We start from the raw sequence: 18,461 nt of genomic DNA, 5'->3' as shown, positions 1-18,461 counted from the left end.
TAAGTAATAATAAATAACAATAATAATAATAATAATGTGGAGAATAAATAGATAGAATATGAACAACATAATGTAAAGTGCAGCGTGAACAGTAAATTGCCCAAATAATTAAAATAATTTAAATAAATAATAATGTAAGTATGTATATAAGACATGCTAGAACATGACAAGAACCAATAAAGCATGTCATTGTGTCTAGTATGTCTTAATCTCATGAAGGAACTTTTCCTTCAAATTGAAAACACCCCTCATGGAAAACAAAGTTCAAATCACAGTTTGTGAAAATAGTAAACGTTACATGACAAGATCAAGACAATTTGTCATCAAAACAAGTAACAAATCAACGCCTGTAGTGTTTAACCTCACTGTCCTCCAAAGTGACCCCTTGGCTGCCATGGTAACGGCCCACTGATTCCCGGATGTAGAGTCCCCCCGCCACCACCACCCTTGACTGTTCCAACATGGCGTCTGCAAAGTGAGACTTGGGTTGTTAGTTTGTTCAGTCAGTCCGCCTCCACCCGTGTAAAGTGATCCAGGGCTCCTCCGTGGTCTTTGCGGCACCAGAGACGGTTCACTCGGGATTTGTGTGGTGAGTGTGAGCTTTTTTTGTTCTGCTAATAACTTTAGTTGAAGCTTGTTGTGCCCTATATTAAGGCGACTGTCCCGTTTACATGCTAGCTCTTGCTAACGCTAGTCGGTAGTTAGCCTGCCCTACTCACTTACTTACTCACTTCCAGTATAACGTCGCTATTGTGGCACACGGGTTATTTACAGGTGATGGGTATACCTTCGGAACAGCAAGTTAATGTTACTTGTAAGCGGACGAGACACTTCCTGAAGTTGTGGGACCGATTCAGTTGCAGCTACGGAAGCTAGATTCATTGATGACAAGGCATCTAAGCCCTCTCCTCGGCATCATGGTGTAAACTGACTAGATAAACTGGTTCCACACACTTTAACCCGTCTCTCTCTTATGATGTGCGTCAAAAGTTGTGCTCGCCACCAGACTTTGTGAAATTGTCACTTCCGGGCAAGTACAACGCTTCCGGTCAGGCTGCGGCCATGTTGACCCTCCTCGATCCCCCTGCTGGCGTCATTAGGTGTCATTCTGAGGGGATTAAGATTCGCATTGGATTGACACTTAGCAGACTGTTGGTTTGTCAGCATGCTCGTGTGATTAGTGCTGAGGATAACAAACATTCCTGGGGGGCATGGAAGGTGGGGGTGGCATTCTTCATTCTGGACCATCATCAATCCCCTTTCTACAGACAATAGAGGCACCCAAAAATGCCTGTTTTTTTACACACAAATCCATCAAAACACATATTAAACAAAAGGTACGTGAGAGAGCATATGGAGCCACGTCCAGCCTTTAGCCTGGTCATCAGGCTACTGTGACAACCGTGCTTTTCTCCTCTTCTTCTCCTCTTCTGTGGCGTTGCCTCCATCTTCCTGTAAAGTGGCGAGCGGGTTGTCTCAGCTTGCAGACCGAGATGATGCAGGCATTCCACCAATGTGGCATCTACATTATGTACATTGCTTGTCTGTTGTAATCCCAGTGGTGACTTGCAATCATACATTAGCTTGTGTTCACATCGCTGCAAAGTTGCCTCTCAGAAGCTAGTGTAACCACACAAGCTCCAGCCATCTTGAACTTCTGTCGTGTTTATTTATTATTATTTTTAACAATATTACTACCGCCTTGGCAAAGGCAAAAGGCTGCCTGTGTGTATTTGAACGAAATAAGAAGACAGTCATCCCATGTTTATCATGGTTAATTGGGTCCACACCTGAACATAAGTGAATTTCCACAAAGTAGAATTCCTTATTTATGAATGTAATGTTTTTGTTAGTTAGAGCATGTTTACGACCTTGTCAATAACACTATTAGAGCCCTCTAGTCATGAAATAACAACCCTATATTCATCTTCACACTCGTATTAGCCAGTATTGTAGACATTAGAAAATAACAGTATAGACTCACTCGTGAAGGCTTGTGATAGTGGCTAATATAACATGATTGATACCTTGTGACCAGTATAGAATACTACTTATTGATGTATTTTAGTGCATATTGACATTCTCATGCTTGAAAATTTGTGAGAGACAACTGTAAGTCTTTATCATGATCAACGCTGGTGCTCAGCGGCAACATCTTAAACACGCTCACGTTGATCAAAACACATTTGTAGTCTGGGTCATCTCCTGCAGACTATTTGAAGACAATCAAGCACAAGCGCAGGGTGTTTGTGGTGGGTTGCAGCAGGGGAAGCTGTCGTGAGAAAGACATTGGGTGGGGGTGAGGGGCAGAGGTGTGTTGTGGTTAGTTTGAAGTGATTTGACCTGCAGGTCGTTCCGAGCCACAGCTGCCGTTTGACCGGAACACAGGAGCCGCCTGTCAGTGCCAGACAGACGTATCTAATAGAGTTTAGTCCTGGAGTGGCCAAAGTGTGGTTTGGGGGGGATTTTCAGCACCCTTCTCATTTGTTTTCCCATAGCAAATAGGAATTATATGTTGCAGGGCCAACTGTAACCATTATAAAGCTTTTAGTACATGTATTGCAATATTTTAGGCAACACTTCAATATAAACTGTCATTACATCCTTTTTTATTGTACATAGCAGCCAGGACTTTCCCACGTAACAAAGCATATTGACCTGGTGCCGTGCCCCTTCAGAGGCGATGGGGTGTTTTGGATGATATCATGAGAAATAAAGAGAGATAAGCATGTGGAGCAAAATGTTGCACTGTAAAGTTAGTGGATTTGCTGCAAACGATTGATGTTTTGCAGATTTGTTGCTCTTTTGTGTTTTGCAATCTCATAACTCGGGCTTGGGCCGAGGCCAATAATGGAGTCATCCATCCAACGGGAATCTCATCTCTCCTGTGGCCCGCAGCGCTCAGGAGGCATGAAGGAGCAAGTTAAGCTGACTGGAAACAGATGGAATCAACACTAGGTAGGCTTCAATCAGACCTGCAGCGTGTAAGCAGCACAAACACAAAAGGGCCGAGTCTGTTGCCTTTGAAGGAGGAGGCAGGGGTCCGCTCAGGAATGACTACAGTAGCCAACATCAACAAGTCCATGTGGGTGTTCAGGAACGGGGAGGAAAACAGTGGGAATAAAAAAAAACAATTGAAAAACATACTTGTTGCTCTTATCATGGCTGCTAAATGTTCCTGCTTAGTTCCTCTCTGACTTTTTAAAAGTGAATTTGTTGATGTGCGCAAGTGCTAAAGTCATGGTTCCATCATATGACCATATGACAACCTCATAAGTCCACTTTATATCCGGTTTGACTTCACAGCTGCAGGGAAATTGTCAGTCTGCATCTAGCCATCCATCACTGTTGCCTTACTTTGTGAGAAAATGAATGATGCTGATTCACTTTTATCGTGTCTGGCTCAGATGCCAGTGCTGTGTGTTGCCAATGTTTGCGTGTGTGCGCAGCTCACTTTCCTCCATGTATGTTTGCACTTGTTTTCATCTCAGTCCAAAACATCAAGCTAGGACCTGCCTTCACAAACGCACAACAGAAAGAGAAAGTTCTGGATCCTCCCCCTCCAGCTGCGCCCGTGTTGCAATAGTAGAGAATAGTGGCAAGGTTAAACAAGCGCGCAACAGCCTGCTTTTTGTGAACGCTTCTTTTTGCACTGAAAAGACCGGAATATTCCCAATTATGTAAATATGGCGTAGAGCTTTACAACTAGAGAGTCATATAGGTTGTAAATCATAGCGCGTCATGTAGATGGAAAACATCACTTCAGATGACTTGTGACTATAATGACAGAGCAAACATCATGTGTGATGATGGTTTACAACAGCTGACTTGTGTGTTCTTCTACTGATGTGGCACAAGATTGTCTGTGGGAAATAAAGTTTGATGCCAAGAGTGTCAACAAATATCATATTTTCATTAGGCTGTCAATGAATCAATCAGGTTTATGTACAGTGAAGAAAATAAGTATTTGAACACCCTGCTATTTTGCTATTTCTCCCACTTAGAAATCATGGAGGGGTCTGAAATTTTCATCGTAGGTGCATGTCCACTGTGAGAGAGATAAACTAAAAAGAAAAATCCAGAAATCACAATGCATGATTTTTTAACAATTTATTTGTGTGATACAGCTGCAAATAAGTATTTGAACACCTGTGTATCATCTAGAATTCTGACCCTGAAAGACCTGTTAGTCTGCCCATTAGAAGTCCACCTGCACTCCATGTATCATCCTGAATCAGATGCACCTGTTTGAGGTCGTTAGCTGCATAAAGACACCTGTCCACCCCATACAATCAGTAAGACTTTAACTTGTAACATGGCGAAGACCAAAGAGCTGTCCAAAGACACCAGAGACAAAATTGTACACCTCCACAAGGCTGGAAAGGGCTACGGAGCAATTACCAAGCAGCTTGGTGAAAAAAGGTCCACTGTTGGAGCTATCATTAGAAAATGGAAGAAGCTAAACATGACGGTCAATCTCAATCGGAGTGGAGCCCCATGCAAGATATCACCTCGTGGGGTCTCAATGATTCTAAGAAAGGTGAGGAATCAGCCCAGAACTACACGACAGGACTTGGTCAATGACCTGAAAAGAGCTGGGACCACCGTTTCCAAGGTTACTGTAGGTAATACACTAAGACGTCATGATGTGAAATCATGCATGGCACGAAAGGTTCCCCTGCTTAAACCAGCACATGTCAAGGCCCGTCTTAAGTTTGCATATGACCATTTGGATGATACAGAGGAGTCATGGGAGAAAGTTTTATGGTCAGATGAGACCAAAATAGAACTTTTTGGTCATAATTCCAATAAGCGTGTTTGGAGGAAGAAGAATGAAGAGTACAATCCGAAGAACACCATCCCTACTGTGAAGCATGGGGGTGGTAGCATCATGCTTTGGGGGTGTTTTTCTGCACATGGGACAGGACGAGTGCACTGCATTAAAGAGAGGATGACTGGGGCCGTGTATTGTGAGATTTTGGGGAACAACCTCCTTCCCTCTGTCAGAGCATTGAAGATGGGTCGTGGCTGGGTCTTCCAACACGACAACGACCCGAAGCACACAGCCAGGAAAACCAAGGAGTGGCTCCGTAAGAAGCATATCAAGGTTCTAGCATGGCCCAGCCAGTCTCCAGACCTGAACCCAATCGAAAATCTTTGGAGGGAGCTCAAACTCCGTGTTTCTCAGCGACAGCCCAGAAACCTGACTGATCTAGAGAAGATCTGTGTGGAGGAGTGGGCCAAGATCCCTCCTGCAGTGTGTGCAAACCTGGTGAAAAACTACAGGAAACGTTTGACCTCTGTAATAGCAAACAAAGGCTACTGTACCAAATATTAACATTCATTTTCTCAGGTGTTCAAATACTTATTTGCAGCTGTATCACACAAATAAATTGTTAAAAAATTATGCATTGTGATTTCTGGATTTTTCTTTTTAGTTTATCTCTCTCACAGTGGACATGCACCTACGATGAAAATTTCAGACCCCTCCATGATTTCTAAGTGGGAGAAATAGCAAAATAGCAGGGTGTTCAAATACTTATTTTCTTCACTGTACCTTTGGGTTTTGTTAACAAGTGAGGGAAGAATGGCACGATATCTGCAGTGATGCAGACTGTGTATCGGTCCAAGCTCACAGTTTTCCGGTGGCTCCATGTTCCTACCCTCACCTATGGTCACAGGCTTTCGGTAGAAGCGGCCAAAATGAGTTTCCTTCGTAGGGTGGCTGGGCTCTCCCATAGAGGTGAGAAGCACTGTCATCCGGGAGAGATTTGGAGTAGAACCCGCTGCTCCTTCGCATTGAGAGGAGCCAGGTCATATGGCTTGGGCATCTGCTCAATATGCCTCCCTGGTGAAGTGCTCTGGGCACGCCCGACCAGTAGATTCCTCAGAGGAGTTGGAAACTGTTGGAAAAGTTGCTATGTGTTTGCTTTCATTAACTGCACATAGTCTTACCATGGTTTTCATATACACTGAGTTTTTGTGTGATTGGAAATATTTTTGCTACAATTTTGCCTTGATTTTTGTACAATGTTGCACTTAACAAACAAGTCGGTTTGCTCTTTACCGTATTAATCCACAAACTCAAAACTAAGGGTGCTTTGTTTTGGCACTTTTGGTGTTGGTGACTCACTGTTTTCATTGAGTGCCACTACTAAATAACCCGCCATGGGGCCACAGAAAGTTGCGAGTGACCGCAATGTGTTAATGAAGGTGAGGAACACTTTTGCAATTGATCTCACCAGGATGTATAGGAGGTCTGCATCAACAACAAGTTTCATCCATTCCTCAGTTATAATTATTTAGCAATGTTTCAAGCTTACAAACTTATTTTCCGATGATAATGATGAGTGCCTGTTGAATATGAACTGTGTGTGCATGTGGAGGTGGGGGGTTCCTCCCTCTCTGCTCTGCCATCTTCAATCATTGACCTTCCCCGCATTCCATAACCTGCCGTCAGCAATAGGCTGCAGTGCTGCATGCTTTTGTTTGAAACGGGCCTTGTGATTGGCAGCTTTGTGATCGCTCCCCTTATTTCTGACTGGGACGTCCCGACAGCTTATAGAGACACTTTGAGATGTATGCACTCCGTGCTGTCATGAACTGACCACGTTTGCTTGTCTGGAAGGGAAACCATAGCTTTCAGACAAGGCTCCCAATGAAGACTTGTGTATCCGTTGGTGATGGATGTGTTTGTGTTTGCAAGCAGGCGTCATTCTTCACGATTACCTGATTTTATTAGACCGTCATGCAAAACTGAGTCATTAAGGCTTTTAATGTGTAACAGCTTCAATCATGTCATGTCTTCTTAGTCAGTGGAAATATGGATCCCATACACAATACACAGAGATTGAAGTGTCTTTCTATACTAAGACTACACAAACACACACTATATTTTTAAGAAAGTACATGCATTCTAGCTTTGTTGCTAACTAAATTAAGTGAATATTTCTTTGTCATTGTTTACTTATTTTGCACTCACATGTCGTAAAAGGTAATAATAATAAAATATTGATAATATTTAATATTATATTATTTGTATTCATATAATGTTGTATTGTTTGTTATTATCTGCCTAATATTGTTGTCCAGTGTTTAAATGTGATTACAGTATAATAATCATGAACAACAAATTTAAGTGTGAATATCCAAATCACTCAACGAGTTTGAAAAATGATCTGTCATACCGGTCCTGTATTTACTTGGTATCAGATCAATACCAAAATGTCCCATAGTAATCACCCACACTGCCCATCACTGCAAACTACGAGCACAAGAATGAATACATTGTTGAATGAAAAGACATGTGTCAATCAAAAGTGAGCGTCTTGACAGGTGTGCCTAATGAAGTGGCCGTTGAGTGCATGGATTTGAACTCCCTTTAAAAAAAACAAAGAAAAAGAAACAATATAGCAGTGTGATAGTGTTCTGCGTTCGTGTTTTGTTTTCGACCGTTAAAGTCATTAAGGTCGGGCTCGCCGCGTGATGACATCACGAAACTGGGCGTGGCTAGTGTAAGAGCGTTGGAATGCGTCACTTTGTGTTTCCACCCAAAAGAGGCAGCAGCAGCAGAAACTCCGTGTGTGTGATTTTTAAAAGTTCTTTTCACGGTGCTTTTAGCGTCCTCCAGACTAGTCTCTGTCGGTATGAGTTTTCTTCTTTTAACCCGAGATGATTTAACGTATCTTTGGACCAGTTGAATACGGAAACAACTTCGTCTTCGTCGTCGTCCTTCCGACATGACGTCAGGTGGATGTTGTGTCCCTGCTGCCGTGTGTTAATTTAACTCGGTGAGTTAAAAAAAATGTTTGGACGTTGTAGCTTGGCACCCACTCAAATGTTGCTGAAATGTCACGGCGGGGATTAGCTGTTAAACAGTGAAAACACACAGTAACTTTATTGTTAGTTTGTGTTTAAGGGGAGGGGGCACACAACCTGCATCTGGAACATTCTCTTATGTTACTTATTGAGCATTTTATCTGACTTTAAAACTAAACTGTAACCATTAAGACCACTATGGCAAAACTATTTCCTAGTGGGGAATGAGGAGGATACAGACTGTAATAGTGATAGCTGTCTCAGTAATGAAAAAATAAATACAGGAGAAAAAACTGACGCCACACAATAATTCACATATGCTGACACCAGATAGCTCATCTGAGGACTCTTGTGGTCAGCTTTACACTGGTGACAGGTGGACACGACGGCCACAACAAGGTGTACCGAGAGGTTGTGTCTCGGTGGATGCGCTGTTGTATTTAACAAAGGTTGAGTAGCATGGACTTCCTGCACTCAGGTGTGTTTACAGAGGCCCATGTTACCTTTGCTTGACATATGCTTGTTCATATTTGACCAAGTAGAAAGCTCTCTGGTAGAGGCCTTTTTAATATACAGCACTTTTGGTCACTAAAGATGTTCCAAAGGTAGAACCAGCGTAAAGAGACTGTTGTCTTTTGGAAAACCAAAAGTCCTTGATGGCCAAAATGAAGTCATTTCATACTTGAATTGTCTTTTATAAGCCGTGTACACTTTTGCGATATTGTGTTTGTTTACTCTTGTAAAATGACTAACAAGCTTTATTACTGTACTCCTCAAGGTGGTTCAAGTAAACATCTTCATCGTGACATCCATAATCAAATTTGGTGGGCAACGACACGCAGGTGGCCCTTACTGTTATCAATGTATTCCTAAAGTCAAATCGACCACGCGGTCCGCCTCCCTCCATCATTGCGTATTAATAAGAACACAGTCTGAATGTGCTGAGTAAGGATGTATTTTAAGCTATTTACGTTATCCTTATCTGCCATTGAGTGTGGCTGTGATTGTTTAGGCTGAAAGTTATGTGAAGTATGTCTCAGGAGCCTCCCACTGAAAATCATTAAAGCCAAGAGGGGGAACTGTGTCTCACACACACATCCTTGGCGTGGCTCACATATGACTCTCTAATTCTTCCCACTCTGGATGACCGCTTGTTCCTACAAAGACGCAGAATGGTGAAACTACAGTAGAGATAACATACTCTGTACTGAGGAATTATTTATTACAGTGGAATGTCTGGCTGTCCAACACAATCTGTTTTGGGATGCTGGTTGACCTCCTTTTTCTTCTGATTTTTATATTCCCACTTGTAAATAACCTGATCCAGGGGCTAGCTGGGAACCTTTTATTAACTGTCATACAACTGTAAAAAGTGTTCATGTTGTGTGGACCGCCATCTTTAGAAGTGGAAGCAGGCCAGCGTGCAGCAGCATGATCATCAGCCGGGTTCTGGTCCAGTGAGTGACCAGACGTTTCTCACTGCTCAGCCAGGCGAACATGGCAGCAATGCTGGGGATGGGGGTTTTAGGTTTGGTGTAGTAGTGTGCGGGGTGCATCAGTGAGTAATGAAGAGTAGATGGAGCTTCGTTAATGGACGGGTTTGTTGTTTTTCTGTAATAGGTGTGTGAGGCTGCATTATTGACATTATCGACTGTAATGCTGCCGTCTCAGTCCAGCAATAATGACAGAGGGTTTGCAGCCTCCGTGTCAGCTGCCAGCACTGTCATTACCTCTGCAGACTGGCATGTCTCACCACTGCTCTGTGGTACTTTCACTAAGAGGTGTCATTCTTTGCTTTAAATGCAGTCCTTTAAAATTAATTGTAGTTGTCATAACAGGCTGAGACACATTTAGCACTGGGCTCAGTGTGTCATCTCGTCAATGCTGTGTCAAAGTGCTGCTGACCTCAAATGCACCTGAACTGCATGAATCAAGATTGCCATTCTGTGGGATAAAAGAAACTTCCATCGTCTTTCTGCCGTTCTTTGTGGGAGGTCCCGGAAGGACAGTTTAGAGGGGACTTTCTAAAATAGAAATGCATAGAAAGAGAGAGTAATCCATCAGCTCCATCAAATCATGGCAGCCTGGCTCACTCCACAGTACATTCATGCACCCAATAAAGACAAGTCAAAAGAGCGAGCGGATGAATAATAGCCACCGAGCCTTGCCAGCCGGGGCAGTGGAGATGGGAAAAGTCAGGAAGTGTGCAGCACTATAATGCCCCATGATATTTTATACTTGTAGCTTTGTTTCTACAATATACTGTAAGTATTTGTTTTAATTATGAAGATTGCCTCTTTGTATCCTGCTCACCTTTTCTTCCCACTTTTTCAACTTCCTCTTCCCCGCAGCTCTGATGCTCGGCTGTTACCGCCTCAGCCGCCATCATGTTCACCAAGAAAAAGAAGTCCCGTATCCAGATCTCGGCCCCGTCTAACTTTGAGCACCGCGTGCACACGGACTTTGACGAGCAGGAGCAGAAGTTTGTGGGTCTGCCGCGACAATGGCAGTCGCTCATCGAGGACACGGCCAAGAGGCCCAAGCCGTTCATCGACGTCACTGTCATCACCACCGTGGAGCCGCACAAGGTGGGTGAAGTGTCAGCAGTTAATCACCTCCGCTGCTCTTGAGAGTCCAGTGTACTTGTCAGGTTTCTTAGCGAGGAATGAACACTTTTGTGTGTGTCTCCTTGTTCAGACAATTGTGCGTGGCAGCAAGCTCGGGGTGGACGGCTCTCTGACGTGGCTGCTGGATGAGTTTGACACCATGTCTGTGACTCGATCCAACTCGCTGCGTCGAGGCAGTCCTCCCGTCCAGCCCCGTAGGGATTCAACCTTGGGAAGAAATGGCGGCAGGCAGGAGAACGGAGACCCCCCTCAGCGACACCACTCGCAGTCAGACAGGTGAGGCATCACATTACAACTCCAGGTGTGCTCAGGTGACATATAAAATAAATATCCAGAAGCACTTGATGTTGTGATTTTTTTGGTGCGACGAGACGTTATGGGATATAATACTGCTTCTGTTTAGAGACCGACCCAGACCAGACCACCAGAGCGGAGGTGAACACCGCCACAGTCAGCGTTCCTGTCAGCGAGACGATGGCATCCACGGTCGGCCTCAGCAGCAGCCCCGCGGCCAAGAACCCGTTCGAGGCAACAGGGAAAGACCAGGTTCTGGTCCCCCGCCACCACCACCCCACAGAGACAGAGAGAAACGAGACCGAGACCAGGTATGTCTTGGATGGAGATTCTTGCTGGGTCTTTATTCTCGCTTGATTGTAACACTTCCTCGCTTCAGGATCAAGTGGTCCGCCGTGAACAACATGGTGAACACAGGCCTAAGTCCAGCTACCAGGTGCGGGATGGCAGCCCGCAGTCTCCCAGGGACAAGAGGCCTCTTTCTGGGCCCAACATCCGCACACCCAATCTGCCAGTGACGGATGGGGTGATGAAGACCGCTCAGCAGACCGCACGTCCGTTCAACACGTACCCGAGGACAGAAAGTGATGGGGGACGCAGCCCCACTGGGCCGGTAAGCATTTGTGTCAAAAGATCAGAATTTAGGATGAGGAATTGTAGAAAAACACTGTTGTGCTGCTTCAGTTTTGATTGGATATATATTTTTATTTCTGGTATTAATGATGATGCTCCTGTCTGCCTTCCAGCCGGTACGACACAATGAGTCGTCCCCTCAAAATGGGCCGTCCATCTCCCATCGTGGTCCCTCAGGCTCTAAGCCTCCTATCAGCAACCCGCATCCTCATCACACTTCACATCCCAGCCTGAACCCCAACGCCCAGCACCCGCACACCCCCCACCCTAGCATCCCGGCACCACGACCGCCCCTGCCTTCCGGCCCGCCGCCGTCGGGTGCGCCGCCCCAGACGCGCTCACCTCAGAGGGAGCCGCAGAGGGTTTCTCATGAGCAGTTCCGTGCGGCACTACAGATGGTCGTGGACCCCGGGGATCCGCGCACATACTTGGACCACTACATTAAGATCGGCGAGGGATCCACAGGGATTGTGTGCATTGCTACTGTCAAGACGACGGGCAAACTTGTCGCTGTGAAGAAGATGGACTTGAGGAAGCAACAGCGCAGAGAGCTTCTTTTCAACGAGGTAAGAGCTGCATCACTTGCAGACTTATTCAGCATCCCATAATGTTAGGGACAAGCACCTGCTATTTTTAGTGGCCGTCTTTAGTCACTGTCTGTGTGGTAACTTCAGGTGGTGATCATGCGGGACTACCACCATGAGAACGTAGTAGAGATGTACAACAGCTACCTGGTAGGAGACGAGCTCTGGGTTGTCATGGAGTTCCTGGAGGGAGGGGCTCTTACAGACATTGTGACACACACCAGGTGAGAAGTCATATTTCTATTAGCTGTTGCTCCCAACAGCTGTTTCCCAGTTTGTTTTGTAATTCCTCCAGAATTGAGAAAGCACCTCTTGCTCGCCACAAGAGGGCAGTATAGTCTTTATGGAAACACAGACTTCTAAAAAGCCTTGGTGCAGTCACTTGTGTGTCTAAAAATGTCCTCTCTGTGCTTGTGGCTGAAAGATGACACTGTCCTTGCCTCCCCAGGATGAATGAGGAGCAGATTGCTACCGTGTGTTTGTCTGTCCTGAAGGCCTTGTCCGTGCTGCACACACAGGGCGTCATCCACCGCGACATCAAAAGCGACTCCATCCTCCTCACGCATGATGGCCGGGTATGCTGCTGCAGCACCAGCATCACACAGCTCATACTCAGCAGTGCCAGGCTCACATTAAAGCTGTTTAAACTCTGCACTCGCTTTTCAAATGCCACAGGAAGCACTGAGTTGGCATAGAAGTCTACTGCAGGAGGCATCCCGTAGCATTTCTGTGGTGTCTTAAAATACAGCTTTACATGCAGTTTTTGTATGAATATACATTTACCTCAGCAGCAGCCACCATCAGTAAGGTTGTGTTGGATGGCCAACAGGAACAAAAAGCCACAGTGTCAACCACCAAAACATAGCCATCACTTCCTCATTCTCTTTTCTGTAGAAATGAAATCAACAATGTGGCACACCAAGCGCTTTCCTGTCAGTCAGCTGATTCTCATCTACACACGCAACCATGGGTGGATATTCCCAGAAAGGGCAGGCAGGCACATAAAGTCAAAGTGGACCATGTCTAAATGCTTTTCATGGGTGTTTGCCTCTGCACTTGATGAAATGTGAGGTTTAAACACATTTTAACTATCAGGGCAGAGATCAGGTGACTTTATTTGTAGCAGGAAATATACAAGACTAAATTCAAAACTATTTAAAACTAGTCCAATGGCGAAAATGCATGCATACACTAAACAATGTGTTTGGAGAGTGATATAAGGTAAACCCTTCTCAAGGCAGTGTCTCAGCACAAGTGGACTGTCTGGATGTCCAAAACACAAAATAACGCTGACTTTGCGTGTCTGCAGGTGAAGCTGTCAGACTTTGGCTTCTGCGCTCAAGTGTCAAAGGAAGTGCAGCGGAGGAAGTCCCTGGTCGGCACGCCGTACTGGATGGCGCCCGAGCTCATATCCCGACTTCCCTACGGGCCCGAGGTGGACATCTGGTCCTTGGGCATCATGGTCATAGAGATGGTGGACGGGGAGCCGCCGTACTTCAACGAGCCGCCGCTCAAAGCCATGAAGATGATCCGAGACAATCTTCCCCCCAAACTGAAGAACCTGCACAAGGTACATGCAGTGAACACAAACAGTAACATGAGAGAGAAAGACACACAGGCCCCCTGGTTGCGTATTGGTATCAAAGCCGCACCTACTAAATTGTAAAAGAAGAAAGTGAACAAAAATTTTTTAAAACTTTTGACTGAAGAGATGCTTTTTTCCAAGCAATGTGTGCATTATGGCAAGTTAAACAGGAACCTACCAGAAAAGTTACTAATCGCCACCGCCAGGAACTAAAACGACTAAAGACGTCTTCTTCAGCATCAGTCTTGAACAGCCTCATACTTCCTTCAACACACACAGTCTCTCTGTCGGTTGGCAGTCCGAGCAGTCCACACAGACAATCGATCAAACCTACTTAAGACATGGCAGAGATTGCTGCATAACACTTATATATATTATACTTGCACACTTACCATCATGGGAAATTTCGTTTTTTAATTAGTTTAAATTAGTTTAAAACGAAGCATCTTATACAACGGAAATTATGAGAGGTCGCTTCAAATAAAGAAGGAACTACCCACAATTTTCCACACGCCGGGCCGAGCGGAGATCAACCATAGCAAAAAGAGAACAAAAACGTGGCGAGAGAAACAGGAACTGGGGGTGGGAGGTGGGGAAGAAGAAACAGAGGGGACTCTCTCAGCTCTGCAGGAAGCAGAGCGTACCATCCGTTGTCTTCCTTTTCGCCATGCCTCGTTCTTCCTCCCCTCACCGCAAATCAGAACATCTGCGGCGGTGGAAAGCAGAATGTGAGTCTGTGTATTGCTAGTCATATCCTATCATGGCTGACCGATATTATTGGCTGATAGTTTCATATAAATGGGATATTGTGATATGTTTTTGTTTTCCTGCCAAGAAATATATCGGCATGTGAGTGATGATGTCATGCACTGTGCTCACTCAGCATGTCCCCACTCTGGAATCACTTTCCATTTCAGCTTTGGATTGTAAACACTGAATACTTTACTTTAATACTTCTAATCTAATATCACACCTCAGGAAGAATCAGTCATTCTCACATGTAGCTAGCTTACCTTTCTAGGCTAGCTTTGGAAATTGTGTGGTTGCCAGCATTGTTTCATTGGATTCTTATTTGTGAATGTATTAAGTCTAACCTTGTTGATAAGAGGACATGTTATTATTTTTTATGATTATTTTGTTGAGACATTATGTTTAAAATGACAGACGTTAAAAGGTACTCAATGATGTAGACACGAGGCGGTCATGAAAATGCGTGCATATTTGTGCAAAACTTGGACAAAGTCACTCGGCAAAGATGTTCTTTTCATCCAAAAATAATTTTAAAAGGTATTGGTGAAGCAGCTCTCGTTATGTCTCACCACTCCTGCCACACACACACACACACACACACAGCAAATTATCTCCCAACTGCCATAGCCAAAAGTTTTACCCTCTTTCTTGTTAATCTCCAACACGGAATCATTTGGTTGAGATAATACTCGCTACTGTTGCACAAATTCCCTGAAATTGCCACAAACGCACGAAGGAGAGCATGCTAGTTTGTTTTCTTTCGTCTTTTTCTTGATTATGGTATCGGTAATGAAATAAGGCATATTGGATATAAGCCTGTGTCAATCATCTCTACGTAACACCCTGTGTGTTAGTCCATTATGCTAAAAGCTCTCTGTTGCCCCCAGGTGTCCCCCATACTCAAAGGCTTCCTGGACAGGATGTTGGTACGTGACCCGGCCCAGCGTGCCTCAGCCAGCGAACTCCTTAAACATGCATTCTTGACCAAGGCGGGACCGCCGTCCTGCATCGTCCCGCTCATGAGGCAGAACAGGATGAAATGAGGGGGTCAATGGTCACAGACTACTTACACTCACTGGACACTACAAGGAGCAAAGTGGGCCTACCTTTTTTTCTACTGTGGGGAGTGCGTTCCGTGGATACTGAGCAATAATTGTGTGTGTGTTTGTGTGTGTGTGAGTGATAATGGAGAACCTGGAACTTTTTCCTGAGTGTTATTTGGACCTCGCTTGGATTTTTAAGTGTGAAGGAGCCACATGTTGGTTTTTTCCCCAAGACCACATGTGTCCAAAAGACCCCCTGGTCCCAGCTGGACTTGACTACTGAGGGATGTTCATGAGTCCAGGCCAGCTTCCTGGTGGAAAACCAGCAAACATGAAGTCAAAAGGTAAACACTGGAGTCTGGTGTGTTTGTGTAAGTGTGATGAAGATGGAGAGAGCGAGAGAGAGAGCGAGAGAGAGAGCGATATCACTGTCATGTCATGTCATCTCTGTTTTTACCCTGATCATTGACTTAACAACCTGATGTGATGATTTTTGAAGCACTGTCAACACTAGAAGCTGCACTCACCTTCACCTTTCACACAATTTTTATACGTTTTTAGACCACACGTGTATAAACTAAAGCGACTAGATGAAGCTGATAAGGATTTAGGATGTTACAACATTAAGCAAACTCACTTTACAAACGGTGCTTATTTTGTTGTTTTTATACCAAACAAAACCAGCGGGGGTTGATCATGTAGCATCTCTTCAACTGGACGTACACGTCATTGTTTTTATACACTAGCTGTGCTTTTTACATTTGTAGGGCAGGTGAACAAGCTGGTACTTTCCTGTTCACTTTTTTTACCAACAGGGGGCAGCGACTACATTTTTATCCTGATATCCTGGCTGTTCTTTTGTTTTTTTTTTGTGGTCCCGCCTCCTGGCTTGGAAGAGCAAAACAGTGCTGGCAGTGTGGATGTAGGCTAGTTAGGTTAACATTCGACCTTTCACCTCCCACCATCCCAAACATTAACAGAAAAGAATGTTTGCTTTGTACTTTGGAGCAGCGAGTCACCCGTTAAGAATTTGTCGACACGACAATCATGCTCCTAAACTCCTGAAACTAGAACAACACTAAAAAGAGACCTCCGCCAGGGCCACGCTAGTCTAATAGTCGGACAGTTACGTGTACACTCGGCACAAATGGACGATGTGAAAAAAAAGTCCAGACCTGCACCACAATCAATGAACGGGTTCATCCCTTTCTTACACAGTTGTGTTTTTGTGTAAAACTACTGCTACTGAATGCATCATGCTAAAAGCAATCCAGTGTGTCTCAATATATGTTAAGCTATCTGAACAAAACATCTTAGCTTTGTTTTATGGCTGACAAAGCTATATTTAAGAATATATCGCAACAATGAATTCATTTTATTTTTACAATAAGCATAGGGCCGATTAACAACCAAAAAATAAGGTGCGGTCTGCGAGTGGGCCCTGGAGCTACGCTTTGGACACCCCTGAAATAAACTAATGTAATGAGCTTCATTGGTGGAGGTAACCACACAAGGTTGATTTCCAAATCAAAACACCTTTGTTAGCGTCCCATTAGCTTGAAGATACAGTCCTCCCTCGCTGCATAGCTGTTTTTCACAAATGATCAAATGGTATGATCATCTATTACTAGTCACAACATATTCTGGCCACTAGGCAGCAGTATTGTTACATGGATGAGACATGAATCCTTATTTTATAACACTACCTTGCACTCGATGTTGCCAGCCATGGCTTCAGAGAGAGAGAAAAAAGGATATCCTCCCATGCCGTGTGGAAGTGGTAAGGTTGTGGCTTCTTTTTGTCCTTCTTCCCCTCTCCGTTTGAAACCCTTTAGAAGAAATAAATTCAAGGCTGACGGGTTTGCTTGCTGGCTTACTAGCTAGCTGCCGTCTAGAGTTCCTGTGGCATAATAGCGGTGCAATCTGGTGTGAACATTGAATATTATAAGTGTAATTCTGACTCTAATCATTTTAAAAGCCGTGTTTGGAAAGTCAAACAGGTTTTCCATTTATTGACATTGACGCCAATATTGTGGAAATTCAGTGAAAGCAGTCGTTTCTGGAACCTATGAACCACTATAAACGAGGGACCACTGCACATGGCAGCACGAAGCAGAAGTCAGCTCTGTCGCCCATCTGTGATGTCATCAGAGGTTGACTGAAGTTCTTTAACACGGTTACACAGCAAATGTCTCAAACATGCTAAGACAAAACACGTTCTAATTTTACTATTTGTTAGGGGGAAATTGATTCATTAGCGTAGGTTTCCATCAGAGCCCGACCGTCTGGAACGCCAACCCAGATTCCACTGTAGTTTAGTGACTAGGCTAAGTAAACGTTGGCGACTAGAGCTTCTTTGTACGTGCGACTCTTGATTAACACTACGACATTGTTCCCGGCACAATCATCTTTTTTTTTTTAAGGGACAAGATGGCGTCCAAGGACCAGGACATCTCACTGCAGAGCTTTCAGAAACTTCCCATAGATTCATTTTTAAAAACATTTAATTTTTTGAATCCTTTGCCAACTAGCAATGTCGCTGTTGCTGTTCAGGGTTTTAGTGCCTTGCTCTGCGTTGTCTTCTTGAAACGAACGGTTCTGCTTCTCCTGTGTAAATACGACCATGTTATTTTATGTGTACACGTTGTTTGCTGACGTCGTTGTCAGCCCCATCTTGTGTTGTCACTGGGATTGATTGTCATGAAAATAAAAGACTTTGATTTGGAAATGTGACTGGACTGTTGCAAAGCGAGATTATAAACATCGATAACATCATCGGTTTGGTTCTCTTGTTTCTTTTTATTCATGTTTTATTGTTTTTCTAGCCTACTGTAGCGTTGAACCTGCTGGAATGTTTCAGTCTGCTTTTAATTGACTGAAAAATCTGGTGTTATGTGTTATGTTAAAATGGTGTGCGTGGGTGAGTGAAAGTTGTTTCTTCAGCGCTCATGAGTCATTTGATGGAGTTGCAGACCACCAACACAGAACCTGAAGTTGAGCAAACCGGGATTGTCCAAACTTGCACACTGAAAAATCAAAGGGGGGCGCTTTGACATTTGAAGCCAACCCAGGGGTCGACCGTCAACTGGTCTTACCCAGCGACCCACGATCATTCCCATGCTCATTA

General features: G+C 44.4%; 1 protein-coding gene across 2 annotated transcripts; it reads left to right on the top strand.

The window, feature by feature from the left end:
* Positions 1 to 441: 441 nt before the first annotated feature.
* On the top strand, positions 442 to 18,125 carry pak4 (p21 protein (Cdc42/Rac)-activated kinase 4). Of its 2 annotated transcripts, none has more exons than XM_058080416.2 (10): positions 442 to 589; positions 10,170 to 10,406; positions 10,516 to 10,721; positions 10,849 to 11,050; positions 11,119 to 11,352; positions 11,486 to 11,938; positions 12,047 to 12,180; positions 12,405 to 12,531; positions 13,266 to 13,526; positions 15,179 to 18,125. In XM_058080416.2, the coding sequence occupies exons 2-10, from the start codon at positions 10,206 to 10,208 to the stop codon at positions 15,332 to 15,334; spliced, it is 1,974 nt and encodes a 657-aa protein (XP_057936399.2). In that variant the 5' UTR covers positions 442 to 589; positions 10,170 to 10,205; the 3' UTR covers positions 15,335 to 18,125. The 2 variants fall into 2 exon arrangements, with proteins under 2 accessions (XP_057936399.2, XP_057936398.2); XM_058080415.2 differs by lacking the exon at positions 442 to 589 and adding an exon at positions 7,516 to 7,790.
* The last annotated feature ends 336 nt before the right edge of the window (positions 18,126 to 18,461 follow it).

This window comes from Doryrhamphus excisus, linkage group LG8, assembly GCF_037039965.1.
Source record: "Doryrhamphus excisus strain RoL-2023G ecotype Guam linkage group LG8, RoL_Dexc_Guam_v1.1, whole genome shotgun sequence".
In the NCBI taxonomy this organism is placed as follows: domain Eukaryota; kingdom Metazoa; phylum Chordata; class Actinopteri; order Syngnathiformes; family Syngnathidae; genus Doryrhamphus; species Doryrhamphus excisus.
The sequence above is the reverse complement of the archived record's forward strand: the minus strand, read 5'-3'. Positions and strand labels throughout refer to the sequence as shown.

Excerpts from the sequence above, each read along its gene's own strand:
- pak4 (XM_058080416.2), top strand. The coding sequence starts at position 10,206 with ATGTTCACCAAGAAAAAGAAGTCCCGTATCCAGATCTCGGCCCCGTCT. Across the intron at positions 11,353-11,485 it reads GACGCAGCCCCACTGGGCCG|CCGGTACGACACAATGAGTC; the intron begins GTAAGCATTTGT and ends TCTGCCTTCCAG. Across the intron at positions 12,532-13,265 it reads TCCTCACGCATGATGGCCGG|GTGAAGCTGTCAGACTTTGG; the intron begins GTATGCTGCTGC and ends GCGTGTCTGCAG.